The sequence below is a fragment of the Balaenoptera acutorostrata genome, chromosome 3 (genome assembly GCF_949987535.1).
Source record: "Balaenoptera acutorostrata chromosome 3, mBalAcu1.1, whole genome shotgun sequence".
Lineage (NCBI taxonomy): Eukaryota > Metazoa > Chordata > Mammalia > Artiodactyla > Balaenopteridae > Balaenoptera > Balaenoptera acutorostrata.
In genome coordinates, this window is record NC_080066.1 from 117,189,507 (window position 1) to 117,204,361 (window position 14,855).

General features: G+C 41.2%; 1 protein-coding gene across 2 annotated transcripts in view; it reads left to right on the forward strand.

The window, feature by feature from the left end:
- Positions 1–6,300, forward strand: part of PRORP (protein only RNase P catalytic subunit) — a 121,334-nt gene extending 115,034 nt beyond the window's left edge. For both annotated transcript variants that reach the window (XM_057543349.1, XM_007180709.2), the window contains exons 6-8: positions 1,145–1,293; positions 3,989–4,184; positions 6,008–6,300. In XM_057543349.1, the coding sequence (XP_057399332.1) occupies positions 1,145–1,293; positions 3,989–4,184; positions 6,008–6,139 (477 nt within the window). In that variant the 3' untranslated portion in view covers positions 6,140–6,300. The remainder of the gene's footprint in view (positions 1–1,144; positions 1,294–3,988; positions 4,185–6,007) is intronic.
- The last annotated feature ends 8,555 nt before the right edge of the window (positions 6,301–14,855 follow it).

Sequence of the window (14,855 nt, forward strand, 5' to 3'; positions counted from 1 at the left end):
CTTGGGTCTTCGTTGCTGCACATGGGCTTTCTCTAGTTGCGGCGAGTAGGGGCTACTCTTCGTTATGGTGTGCGGGCTTCTCATTGTGGTGGCTTCTCTTGTTGCAGAGCATGGGCTCTAGGGTGCACGGGCTTCAGTAGTTGCAGTGCGTGGGCTCAGTAGTTGTGGCGCATGGGCTTCGTTGCTCCGCAGCATGTGGGATCTTCCCGGACCAGGGATCGAACGAGTGTCCCCTGCATTGGCAGGCAGATTCTTATCCACTGCACCATCAGGGAAGTCCCAGCCCAGCAGTTTTTATAAATTACAGAACTTTTATACTTCCAATGCACTATTATATAACTTAAGTTATAGTTTTTCATTAGCTTTTACATATTATACTTAGTAATATCCATTAATAGCTTAGTTTAATAGGTTGTACATAAAAGTAATCTATGGACTTTTCCTTCTGAAAGAGTGAATGTAAGCAAGCTCACCAAAATACTAGATTTACTAAAATCCCAGTCCAAACTTTTGAGAGGAGCTCATGTGCGCACAAGACATGTGGAAAGTGGAGAGAATGGGGAGTAGATTCACTGAGTGGAAAATAAGCTAGAGAATGGAAATTGACAGACCTTTGGGAGGAAAAAGGGATTTCAGTGAAAGGTAGCCATCTCAGCAGAGTCATGACATGGAAAAGTTGACTGAAAAGTCAGTATTCTGGCCATTTACAAACTTTAAAAAAAAAAGAAGTAGAACCCTTTACTCAAATAGAAGCCTATGCACAATACCAGTATATAAACAGTGTATACAAAAGCTGAGCTGTTTGGGTTGAAATGCGGTCGGGAGTGTGTAGGAACCAAACCCCACCCTTCTTAGCCCCCCTACCTCTATCCCCATGGGCTCTAGGGAACACAGTCTGTGCTTAGAAACCTCCCCAGCTATCCAGTGTAGCCTGGCCGGTGGGCAGGTGTTAGACATTAATTTGTGACAAGGGAGCATTTTCCTCATGCTTATTTGCAAAGATGGACTGTTATTTTAAGGAATGTTTTCTCACCTCTTACCGGAAAAGACTATTTGACCATTGAGATTACCATCTGCAAGAATCACTCCCCTTACTTGAGATTCTTCCCTTGACCCTCTTGGGGACTGGCTTTGTGTTTTTTAGCTCTTGGATGTGGTCTCTCAACTAGCCAAGCAGAATCTTCGAGTGCTGGTCCTGGGCCGGAAGCATATGTTAAAGCAGAATTCCCGGTGGAGGAAGGATGATATGGAAAAGGTGCAAAAGCAAGCCAGCTTTTTTTTTGCTGACAACATGTAGGTATTGAAGTTATTAAGTGAATTACACTAGGCTTGTTAACCTATTTTTTGCCATTTTTAAAAGTGCATGTGTGTGTATGTATGTATGTATGTATTCTCAGCCTCATTCCAAAAAAAAAAGATTTGAGACAGCTTACAAAAATATAGTTTTTACAGCAGGATAAACTTAAATAGACGAGGAAATCAGGTTAAAGGAGAAATGAGTTAAAGCCCAAAATGAGATTAGTACACAGAATGCATGCCATAAATTCCTAAATAGATCATTTAACAAATATTTTACAAATATGAGCACCTTCTGTGTTCTTGGAGAAACAGCAGTGAACAAGACCAAGTCCCTGCCCTCTTGCGACTTAACAGTAAACAGGTAAACAAATAAACAGGTAATGTAATTCCAGGCAGTGATCAAAGCTGTGAAGACAATGAAGCAGAGTAAGGAGCTGGAAGGGGACTAGGTCGGGGATAGGTCAGAGGGGAGTGGAAAAAGCCTTTGGGAGGGGGCAGATCTGAAGGGAACGAGTGAGTCATTTGAGAAAGGGGGAAGGGTGGTGGGAAGAAGCTACCAGGCAGAGGGACCAGCAAGTGTTGAAAAGGGCCTGAGGCAGGAATGAGGAAAGCTGGCAGGCCAGTGTGGATGGGCTGGGGGCAGCAAGAGGGAAGGTAGTCAGTTCTGAGGTCCGAGAAAAGGCAGGGACCACATTGCAGAGTTCCTCGTGGGCTCTGGATTTTATTCTCAATGTAAAGGGAATGTTGCTATGAGCTACAGCTTCCCAGGAAGCCAAAGGAACATGGAAAAGATGTTCAGCGACAAAATATACAGTGTCCATAGAGTATGAAGAAAGCAGCTAATCAGGAGGAGCACAGATCCACAACAGCACGTATTAACTTTTAGCATGCATTTAGGTTTTCATACTGTTTATGCCGACAAAGGTTTATTTCCGACTTTGCACGGATAATGAGCACACCTCAGCCCCAAGTCTAGGTTTCATTAGGTTGAATGTTATAACTTCAAGGTTTGTCAGTATTCCCCAAATCATTTCTTCTTAAAAAGGTCGAATGGGGGAATTCCCTGGCAGTCCAGTGGTTAGGACTCGGCACTCACTGCCATGGCCCAGGTTCAGTCCCTGGTTGGGGAACTAAGAATCCTGCAGGCTGCACAGTGCGTTCCCCTCCTCCCCCGAAAAAAAAGGTCAAATGGCACTCAGTGCACAAAGCTGGAAGCTAACCCCTCCTTCAGATCCCAAACCAAATCCCATTTTTCTTTAGCTAAGTCCTTTTATTTATTCATGGGAGGGGGGCGCTTCCATCTCTCCAGGACTCTAAGACAATAATAATGCTCTTCATGCAGTCACCTTAGGCAATATTGGGTAAACCTTAAGAGTGCAGGCTTGGGAACGAATACACCCAGGTTTAGATCATGGCCCTACCACTTCCTGTCTGGGAAGGCATTTCCCTTCTCTGTGTTTTCTTTTCTTCATATGCAACCCTCATGGGGATTAAATGAGAAGATACTTGCAAATCATACAGCACCAAGTTCATGGAAGACGTATATGTTTGTTGCTGTCACCATCATCGTTATTTTTCTTAGGTGGAAAAACTGGATAAATGCAGTGTTATAACCAAGAAGCCTGTTGGAAATTGGTCTCATGTTTGGTTTGGAGCTTGTATTTATTGCATACACTGAAGTTCCAAACCCAGTTGTAAAGATTGATTCAGGGACATTCTATGGCTTTGGATTTGAGTATTTACATTTGTAACATTAACTCTGTTTTCCATTAATGTGCCAAAGAAGCCTGTTCAACCATACAGTAGAGAGAGCAGTATAGTGAATCCCCACGTGACTGTTGCCCCGCTCCAGCTGTCACCATCATTTGTTAATCTTGCTCCATACAACCTCCACATGTTTTCTTTTTTCTTTTCCTCTCTCTTTTTCCTGGAGATTTTTCAGACAGATCCCAGTTGTTTTATCATTTCACTTGAAATACTTCAGTATAAGGTAAACTTTAAAGGGTCCACTTTGGGTCATTTGGATCAAGGCATAAGGCTTATCACATGTTGCTGTCCAAATCTCCTGAGCCAAGGTAGCCACCGCTGTTTCTACAGCACATGTATTCAAGTGGTCAGCGCTGATGTTGAGGGCCCATTGGAGACTTTGCGCTCCTGGCTCTTCTCTCGTTGGAGATGCCTTTGGGTGCTGATCAGGATGACTACCCAGAAGCTGCTTGGGGATAACCAGTTTCAGCTTTGAGGTCAGCCCCTTACTTTTGCAAGAAATTGTCTTCCTGCCCTGTTAGTATTATGAATTCGAGTGAGGAAAGGAGACGGGGAAAGGTGTGCTCTGTGGTGGATGAAGCGGATAGGAAAAACACCCTGGGAACACAGAGACTCAGCTTTTGAGTATGAAGAGAGACTTACTGTTAGAGTCCTCCATTCTAGTGGAAGAGCCCAGTTGAGCTGCTAAGAATCCCTAGCATTAGCATTCCTTTCCCCTTAACTTTCCATCTGTGTTCTAGATAGTGTTGTCTACCAGCTAGGACTTGCAGGCGGCTCTTACGTATCACTGAGATCATGTCAGTTAAGAAAGCAGAACACTTCTGAAGAAAGTAGAGTAAGAAGAAAATAGCATGGTGAAGAATGCTATTCTTTGCCTCTTTGGGCGTGTGCTTGATTGTGTTCTTTCTTACGCCCGACTCAGCTCAGAGGACGATCCATTCCTTCTGTATGCCACACTGCACTCGGGGAACCACTGCAAGTTTATCACAAGAGATCTGATGCGGGACCACAAGGCCTGTCTGCCTGATGCCAAGACCCAACGCCTGTTCTTTAAGTGGCAGCAGGGACATCAGCTGGCAATTGTTAGTAGGCATCCAGGATCAAAAATAACTTTTCAGGTATGTTACCTGTTCTCTACATAATGTCAGCAGAGCCAAGTAGATAGTAAGAATGTGGCATAGTCAAAGAATGCTGCAACTAGTTCTCAATGTTTTATTTTACTTTTAAATATTGATTGATTGATTTATTGATTGATTGATGTATTTGGCTGCACTGGGTCTTAGTTGCGGCATGCGTGCGGGATCTAGTTCCCCGACCAGGGATCGAACCCAAGCCCTATGCATTGGGAGCACAGAGTCTTAACCACTGGACCACCCGGGAAGTCCCTCAATGTTTTACTTTTCTCAGCTTTAGTTTGGTATTTGGAATTACCCAGATCCTAGAAACACAGAGTCTGCCAGAGCAAAGTTTTCATAGGCCAACCCCATGTTAATTGACATATTGAAAACACCTGGAATGTCATCAGTTGTGACATCAATTATGTCATCAATTACAAATCCTCATATGTGTTTTTTATTCTCCTATTTATTTCCAATAGCTCAAAATTCCATATTCCTTATGGTTCATCAAAACTTCTATTTCTGCTAAATAACTCCTTTTTCCTGTTTAATCCACTGCTGTGGCACAGTCTCAATTGAGTTCTTTTTTGATTCTAGTTTAAATACCTGTAAGTATAAGGATGCCTCCTGTGTGAAAGCAAAGGGAGAAAATCTAAAGGCGAGTTACTACAGAAAAATACACTAGCCAATGATAAATATGGTCCAGTGGTCAAAAAATATATAAAACAACATTTATAGGAAATATGGTATCAAATTACCACAGAGATACAGTCAGCAAAATCAACTGTGAGAAACAATACAGGACAACTGACCTGGTTTCCTCAACAACAAAAAATTGCAAGAAAAATAGAGCTGAAAAGAGAAGCTCTAGATTACAAGAGAATTCAGCCAGTCACAATGTAATAACCTTATTTCAATTCCTATTCAAACAAATAAACTGTAAAATACAGTTACACACATATAATAATTGGGAAAATGTAAACAGTAGAAATTTGATGATGTTAAGGAATCATTAATGCTTAAGTATAATAATGATATTCCTCTTATATTTACAAAACAAGTCCTTACCTTTCAGAGATACATACTGAATTATAGAAGAAATGATATAATATCTGAGATTTACTTCAATATAATCTTGGGTGGGGGGTATGGATGAATGGGTGAAATAAGATTAGCCATGAATTGATAATGGTTGAAGCTGAGTGACAGGTACATGGGAGTTCATTGTGCTATTTCTTTATTTTTGTATATCTGAAAATTTTCTCTTTCACATACAAAATCAATAAAGGCAAAAAAAGGAATATATATATATATATATATTTTTTTAATTTTTTAAGAGAGTCCTTAACCTTAAAAATGAAACCTCCCCAAAAAGAACTCCTAATAGTAGGGGGTCATCTTTTTTTTAATTGAAGTATGGTTAATTTACAATGTTCTGTTAGTTTCAAGCATACAGCAAAGTGATTCAGTTATACATATATATGTGTATATATATATTCTTTTTCAGATTCTTTTCCATTATAGGTTATTACAAAATATTGAGTATAGTTCCCTGTGCTATACCGTAGGTCCTTGTTGTTTACCTGTTTTACATATAGTAGTGTGTATGTGTCAATCCCAACTCCTAATTTATCCCGCCCCCTACGGCCCCCACCCCCGGCATTCATCTTCACAGAGTTAGCTGCTCTTTCAAAATCCATTGTTAAGTAAGACAGAGAATACGTCTCTGAAGCAAACTGAGAAGCTGTCAGAAGAGAAAGGGAAATGGCTAGGTATTCCTTTAGTGTTGTTCTCAATGTGTGGTTCCCTTTTTAATTCAACAGCATATTCTCATCTATGACACTGTGGTGCAAACAACGGGAGACTCGTGGCACATACCTTACGATGACGACCTGGTGGAAAGATATTCCTACGAAGTGCCAACCAAATGGCTTTGCCTTCACCGGAAGACATAAAGACTCTTACCCTCACGCTAAACTTGTGTTTGGGTGTCCTCCTGGTTGGCATCAGAGCTCTTAGGTTGATGCTTGTTTAGAGCATTGCTTCTGTCCTGTCTGATCCAGTTTGTCCTGTTTGGTCCAGTTGGTTTGCATATCAATAAATTGATTTTTTAATTAAATAAGATATAATATCTTTTCATAACCGGTTGCATATTTTCCCCTAACATTTGTTGGGATTTGAGGCTTATCCAAAGTTGGGGAACTTGGTGCAGAGTGATACCTACCTTTCTCCTATTGAGCCAGCTATTCTGCTTACTTGGGCAACAGGGTCTTCTGGTATCCATTTTGCTACCCTTCCAGGTCCACCAATAGCAGAACCAATCCATCTGGCCCTGGGCTCCGGGTTGTTTGTAAACCCTTTCTGCATTTCTGATATCATCTCATCCTCTACATGTTATCTCCTTCCCACACTGAATCACTTGTGGTCCTCTCTGATGAGCTGGCCCAGATGTCAGAGGTGTATTAGCAACTTTTACTTATCACCCAATGATTTGGGTTGGAGGAAGATTATGATTGTTTCTTCTTCATCCTATTATGCCTTTTCCAGACTGATTCAACATTTTGTGAACACTATTAATTCCATCACTTGGTATGAGGGCTTTCTAAAATATATATTTTCATTTTATCAAGTTTGACTTACTTTACCAAAGTGAGTAAGTTGTTGCCTCTCTGTTTTACTCCCTTGCTAGGCAGCTTATATCTTGATTTTAGCTGAAAATATTCGTGTCTGTAACACTTCATAACAGTTCTTTCCTTACTCATACATACTATATGATTTGATATTCAAGAGCAGACAAAACCAGTCTATGGTGATAAAAATCAGAATACTAGGGGCTTCCCTGGTGGCGCAGTGGTTGAGAATCTGCCTGCCAATGCAGGAGACACGGGTTCGTGCCCTGGTCTGGGAAGATCCCACATACCGCAGAGCAACTGGGCCCGTGAGCCGCAATTACTGAGCCTGCGCGTCTGGAGCCTGTGCTCCGCAACAAGAGAGGCCGCGATAGTGAGAGGCCCGCGCACCGCGATGAAGACTGGCCCCCCGCTTGCCACAACTAGAGAAAGCCCTCGCACAGAAACGAAGACCCAACACAGCCATAAATAAAATAAAAAAAAAAAAAAAAAAAAAAAATTAAAAAATTAAAAAAAAAAATCAGAATACTAGTTGCCTGAGGAAAAGGGCACAAGAGAATTTTGTGGGGGTGATGGAAAGTTCTGAGTGGTGCTGACATAGGTGTATGTATATATTAGTCAAATTCATCACACTAAACACTTAAAATTGATGCATTTACGACAACGTAACTGAAAAAAGTATGTTAGCATAAAAAAGTTATTTACATGAAAAAACAAAGACTTCATTTATATCAAACAATGTACATGGATATAAGTAAGGTGTGTATTATGCACAGAGAGACAATCCAGGAAAAAGAGGAGGGGATGTTTTACCTCCTTACGCCATTGTTGGATTCAACATTGCTGCCCCCTAGAGGAAGGAGCTCTCCAGACAAGTGCCTGGTAAATTGAGGGCATTGAAAGATGCTGAGAATCGGAAAGCTCTCATAAATCCAACCTGTTTATTTTCTAGATTTCATGAACTACCTACTTAGAACACTGTGCTTTCAGCGAGCTGAACTTTTTTTTGAGAAACTATCCTAGTTTTAAGAAAATTAGGAAAGAAAGCATTTGTTAAATAAGCTTGTCTAAAAGCTTAATGCAAATTCCTCACAAGTTGCTCTAGAGATGGGAGAGGATACAAAAAGAATCGTAGAACTTCAGAGCAGGAGTGAACCTTGAAGAACATAAAGTCCAACAGTCGCATTTTATAGAGGAGGAATAGACCCAGGAAGATGCAATGGCTCCCTTGGATCCCACAGCTAGTTAGTAGAGACATTTCAACCATAACCCAGCTCTTCTGATTCTCAAGTCAAATAGTCTTTCTTCTACTGTACACTGTAACTTAGACTAGAGTAGTTCATAAAAACTCAGACAGACTGAATGGTAGAGCATCCGGTATGTAGATTTAGAAACTTTGTTAGCCACATAAGAGAAAGTGGGGAGAATGAGAGGAAGGGAACAGGCAGGACAACCTCTTAAAGGGCCCACGTTTCCACGGTGGCTCATCAGGGTAGAAAATTGTGTTAGGGAAACTACATTATTTTTGAACTCTTTAATACCATTCCAAAACAAAACCCTGATTTCTGCTTGAGGTAAATTGAGGTGCATCTGTCATTTGTCTGGGAGTAGGGGAATTCTAGGGCTGCTCAGAGTCAATCGCACTGACGCGGGACCTTGGAGAGTTCAGGGATTATCTGAATGGAGGCAGCTGGTACCCAACACTTAGGCTGCCTTTTGTATTCTCATCACCTGAGTGAGACAAAAGCTAATTCAAGGTCCCAGACACAGTGGAAAGAAGGAATTCTTTAAAAACCTGTGCCCTGGATTGAGAGTATCTTTAAAGTTGGCCAGCCATGAACAATGAAAGCTTTGAAAGGGGACTGACTCTGCCACTGAAAAGTATGTCTAAAATGCTTTGTGCTTCCCTCTGGCATGCTCCTGAATTTATACTCTCTTTTCCTCCTGCTATTCTCAGACCCAGTAAAGAGAAAATCTCAAAGGAGAAACCTGAGCTCATTCTCTCAGGGCTCCGCTGGGACTGCCTCACCTCAGGTGCCTTGCTCTTCACATTAAATGAATTTTTCTCTTCAAGTTTGCACTTAAATATAATTACTGCTTCCCTGTTCCTTTAGCAGGTTTCTTGCTTTTTAAAAAACTGTCCTAAGGTGCTATAAAATGCATATGTGTTCACATTAGATTTCTTTTTCCCTGATAGCTTCATTCTAGAGCAGGCATGGAAAGGAAGTGTATGTTATGTAGGCACCTGAATTCTGGCCCATCATGGTGAGTCTCATCTTTGCTAAAAGTCAAAATTATTGGGATACTTGAGGGCAAAGCTAAATGGAGTCTAGATCGGGTACTTTGCCCATCCTTCAGCAACTTGGAATTTCCAGAGTGAGAAACATCTAAGGGAACCCTTGTGGGAATGACTGGGAGTAGAGGAACATAGACCACTCTGATGAAATTGTGGGATTTAGATTTGGGTTCTTTCAGGGCTGGGACTTAAGCAGAACTAAGAGTTCTTAGTAAGTGGAACAAGGCAGCTGCTGGAGCCTCCTATAACCCCAGGGTGACAGTAGAGTTGCCAGATAAAATACGGTCTCCCAATTAAATTTGAATTTCAGATAAATGACAATTTTTTGTATAAGCACGTCGCAAGTATTGCAGGGACATACACTAAAAATATTCACTGCCTATCTAAAATTCACAATAGGGCATCCTATATTTTTATTTGCTACATCTGGCAACCCTAGGTGGGAATTAGATGGGAGGATGAGGGGTAGTGGGAAATGAGGCATCTCTAAAGCCCACAGCCCTACAGGAGGCCGGAGGGGAACAAGGATAAGAAAGGATCTAAGGGACTTCCCTGGTGGCGCAGTGGTTAAGAATCTGCCTGCCAATGCAGGGGACACGGGTTCAATCCCTGGTCTGGGAAGATCCTACATGCCGCAGAGCAACTAAACCTGTGCTCCACAACTACTGAAGCCCGCGCGCCTAGAGCCTGTGCTCCGCAACAAGAGAAGCCACCGCAATGAGAAGCCTGCGCACTGCAACGAAGAGTAGCCCCAGCTCGCTGCAACTAGAGAAAGACTGCACACAGCAACAAAAGACCCAATGCAGCCAAAAATAAATAAAAGTAAAATAAATAAATTAAAAAAAAAAAAGATTCCCTGAGGACTTTTCTCCCCAAGTTTTGTCTCTGTTGGCAATACTTGATCTGACGGATGCTTCCAGAGACTGTACATATACAACTTGCCTTCAACCAGGAATTGAAATAAACAGGAAGACAATTATCTAGTCACTGATAACAGCTAAAAATTGTTTTGCTACCAGAGTACTCTCAGAAGTACACTGTTATCAAATGGATTAAGTTATTAAAATAACCATGATAATTTATTATAAATAGCAGTGTTATGTAAAGGGTTTCTGGTAGCTTCTGACAAGAAAGTTGATGTAGAATTAATTTCATCCATATTTAACTGATTACCTCATTAATCTCTTTGATGTTAGTTAAAATTCAGCCCAAGAAGCAAATACTTGAGAAATCACAATTTCTAATATGGTAGAGACATAAATTCATTTTAAGGAGACCAGTTCAGATTGCCCTATCAGTCTCAGCTGGGCTAGAACATTACTAAGAATCAAGTTTAGTTCACATCTAAATATTGAAAGTCCATTTTTTTTCTTTTTTTAAATTTTTATGTATTAAAATTTTTTTAATTGAAGTATAGTTGAATTACAATGATTCAGGTGTACAGCAAAGTAATTCATATATATATATATATATATATATATATATATATATATATATATATATATATATTCTTTTTTAGATTCTTTTCCATTATAGGTTATTACAAGATATTGAATATAGTTCCCTGTGCTATACAGTAGGTCCTTGTTGTTTATGAAAGTCCATTATTAAAACAGATTTCTTGTGCTTTCTATGACTGCATCAGAACAAAGAATGTCAGTGTCCGGAATTCCCTGACAATTCTACTCCTCATTTGGCTCTCTGGGGCAGAGTGGCATCCTGGCCTGGGAGGATATTATGGGGCCTGCACCTCCATGAAACAGGTTCCTTGGGAAGTGGTTATGGCAAGTTGTCTGAAAGGTAAGTCCCTCACCTAGACTCATTGCTTAAGATGTACTGTATTACTAGTTCTTTAAAAATAAATCATTCTTGTATTTTCTTCCTCTTTTCAGTGACCTTGTCCTAGAATCCAAAGCTGAATATTTTTATCCTCTGCTCCAAAGCTGAGTAGTCTAATGCTATTAAGTTTTTATACACATATATGCCTTTCATATATATATACACACACATATATATAATTTTTTAAAGGATCATTCATTCTCTATAAGCTCTTTTGTAATGCAGTTTTTTCCCACCTGACAGAAAATGAAACTTTTCCTTGTTCTCGTAGTCTTCTATCATTTCTTCCTCATGTACTCCAAACATCATAATATAAATTCATAAAATGAGGCAGTCAGGTTAAGCTAGGGCATTGCTGTATACCATAAAATACTATTTACATGGTTGTATACTCACAAACTACTCCTCCAGGTTTCCTTGTGTTCAGAAGGAAATTTGTGTTCCAGGAAGCTGTCACCCTGATGATAGCTACTGGCTCAAATTAAGGATCGTGTCCTTTGGCACTTAGCCCTGTTCTGGCAGGAGTTCTCAAATCCTTGAAGAAATGGGTCTTTTCCAAGTTAGGCCCTCTGATCTCCAGCTCCTAAAGAAATAAACTCTGGTCAGACCAAGTATTTGAAGAGAAAGCCTGAGGAAGTTTTGCTGCTTGACACAGATAGAGAGCTTTTTATTTTTTAAAGTAAATCATCTGGCTCTTTTTGTTCTTTGATACAGCAAGGGAGATTTCTGTGAGGAAATCGGTACTGAACAGTTTGTGCTTTATAAATGTCAGTAGATTTTTTTCCTTCCCACTCCCACTGCCATTATCCCCAGAGATTTCAACACCATCCATATTCTGGTCTCATCGTTTCTTATCCACTTAAACTCTGATGATTTTTGGCCCCCTGTGAGACGCCAACCTGGATCTTTTAAACTACTCAAAAGTGCTCCACTTTCAGGATATCAGACGTTTGAGCTCTTCATTTTGACTACAACCTCCTTAACCTGCTCCACTCCTTCATCCCGACCACCAGTTCCTAGATCTGTTCTTAGGCCTATTCCTTCCTCACCTAGAGGCCTCTCTTATCCATCCGCATCTGGCTTCGCTTGCCTTCTTACTCACCCCACTCCATCCCCAAACCACTCATTTCATGGATGACTTCAGTAATACTTCAGATTCTTTCATTCATTTCACCTCCTGTGGTACCTATCTTATCAATTCTAAACCGAACTTTGGGTAGCCCCATACCATTCCACTTTCTCCTCTCCTATACCATAGTATTGCTAGAAAAGTCACTTAATTATGCTACTAGTACTTCAGTCCCATTTGAAGGTCCTTTGTTTCACCTTTCAATGAATTCCCTGTTAATTCCCTGAAGGAGCTCTCCCAACTTTTGCCATCTTAACTTGAAAAGAGCTCATCTCCTGCAGCCTCCATTTCCTTTTCTGTTCAGTGGGGAAGAGGGTGTCAGCGTGCTTCTCAAACTCTAATGGACATGGGATCCTGTTTAAAGTGCTGATTCTGATTCAGGTCTGGTGTGCCTGGTGATGCCAAGGCTGCAGACCATACTTCTGAGTAGTAGTTTGAGTAGTCTCAAATGAGCTCCAAGTTTATTTAAAAATAATAATAATAATAGTACAACACTCATGATTCTAAGTCCTGAATCATAACCTGGCCACTCTCACTCTCAGCAGATGACTTAAGCAGGAACTAAAAGCCATCTGTGAAGAGCCTCTTCAGCAATTTTTGCCCTTTCTAGCAACTTTCTTTCCTCACCCTTTTCTCCCTTTTCTAGGTTACGTTTTCTACCTGCCTCCATACTATCCTTTCTTGCTAACTTGAGAACTTGTTTTCTCAGTTAATCTCTTTCCATGGGCTCATTCCCCCATCTAACTACAATACCTTTTGGCTTCTAGCCTGACAAAACTGTGCTTCCCTAGGGATAATTTAACAGCCAAACTTCTCAGAGGAAGGAGCCATCTCTACCCCTGCTTTCTTTCCAATTCTACATTTGCAGCTGAGCATTTCTACCTTGGTAGCCTGTGGCCCCTCAAACTCAACCACGGTGAAAACAGTTCATCTTCACCCCAACAGAGTGACCTCCTGCCTTACTTTATGTTATTTTTTCCTGCTCCTTTCCCCCTACTTACATACCTAATCGATTAGCAAATTGTGTTGATTCCACCTTCAAAATATCTGTTGTAGGCTAATTATTCAACTCTTAACTACCTTTCCAAAGGAAATAATCCTTTTTTAAAAAATTTGGGGCTTCCTTGGTGGCGCAGTGGTTGAGAATCTGCCTGCCGATGCAGGGGACACGGGTTCGAGCCCCGGTCTGGGAAGATCCCACATGCCGCGGAGCAACTAGGCCCGTGAGCCACAACTACTGAGCCTGCGCATCTGGAGCCTGTGCTCCACAACAAGAGAGGCCGCGACAGTGAGAGGCCCGCGCACCGCGATGAAGAGTGGCCCCCACTTGCCACAACTAGAGAAAGCCCTCGCACAGCAACGAAGACCCAACACAGCCAAAAATAAATAAATAAATAAATACAAATTAAAAAAAAAAAAAATTTGTACATGAAGATATTCTTCATAATAATGTTATTGATAATAATAACAAAATTGGAAATAACGAAATGTTCAAAACAAGGGAGGGAAGAAATAAATATAATTTTAAACGTTACAGTGATTAAAATGATACTTTGTGTGTTGGCATGGGTTAAATGACAAAACATCTACAAAATGGTATGTTTAATATGATCCCATTTTTTAAATAGGAAGGAAGGAAGGAAAGAGACATTTGGAGAAAAGTATCTGAAAGAAATAATATTTTGTTGATTCCAAAATGTTAATAGGTATCTTTGCATGCTGGGATTGTGGTTGATTTTTAGTTGTCTTCATCTTCTGCACAATCTGAAATTGTTACATGTGTAATAGGATGTTAGAATAGGACTCTTTCTGCCTCAGTTTCCACTGAGGCACAAATACAGTAGATACCGAGATTCCCAGGTGAATGTGAGGCAGACAGTACATATGCAGAATTTACAAAAAGAATAAAGGAGAATCTGCCTCACAACTCCCGGCCCCTTAATCAGGCCAAAGATATCAAAGAGTCAGAGGAAGGAAAAAGATAAAGATGTTTCCTTGTAGAGAGCTGTGGCCAGGCTCCTGGTTCCTTAGGTATCCTCTGACCCCAGGACCCCAGGAAAGATGCCTCAATAGGAATACTTAGAGCTTCTCTTGCAGTCTGTGGAGCCCAGAACTTCAGAGAAAGCTGAAGCCTCTGTGGATGGGCCTGACTCTGCAAAAGTTACAGGATGACAGCAGGGCTGACAAGAGACATTGGAAACGAGCCAGAGAGGGCTACTGCCTTGGACTTGCCTGGCACTGCAGGTTTCCTGAGGTCCAGATGGGGGCCAGATGGGTGGGAAGAGAGTTGCCTTAGGTTGTCTTGGGCTGGAGGGGAACTTAGGGATGGCCAGGGGTTGAAGAAGGAGTGCAAGTGGCCACCTACATATAAAAACCGATGGGCTCAGCAGAGAACAACTGAAGAGCCTTAGAAGAGTGGCCAAGCGGAGAAGCATCAGCTTTAACCATCTGTCAGGCTCACCAGAGACTCCAGCTATAAACATCTGCTTGGCCTAGAAGGCATTGAGCCACCCACCCTTACCTATCCTCCACTGCCCATCCTCCACCTTGGCTGGGGCGGGGCATGTGGAGGGTGTGAAGGAGGTAAGGGTGGAACTGAGCCAGGAGTGATTAGGGAGGAAAAGTCAACCATGCCCGCGCCCCTTTCCACTGGAAGATTTAGTACGAAACCGACCTAAGCTGACAGAATAGAAATGATGCAGTGCTGTTTGGAATCTATTGGTATAGAACTGGATATTCTAATTTCTGAATCGATACTGCATTTGTTAAAGTAACTG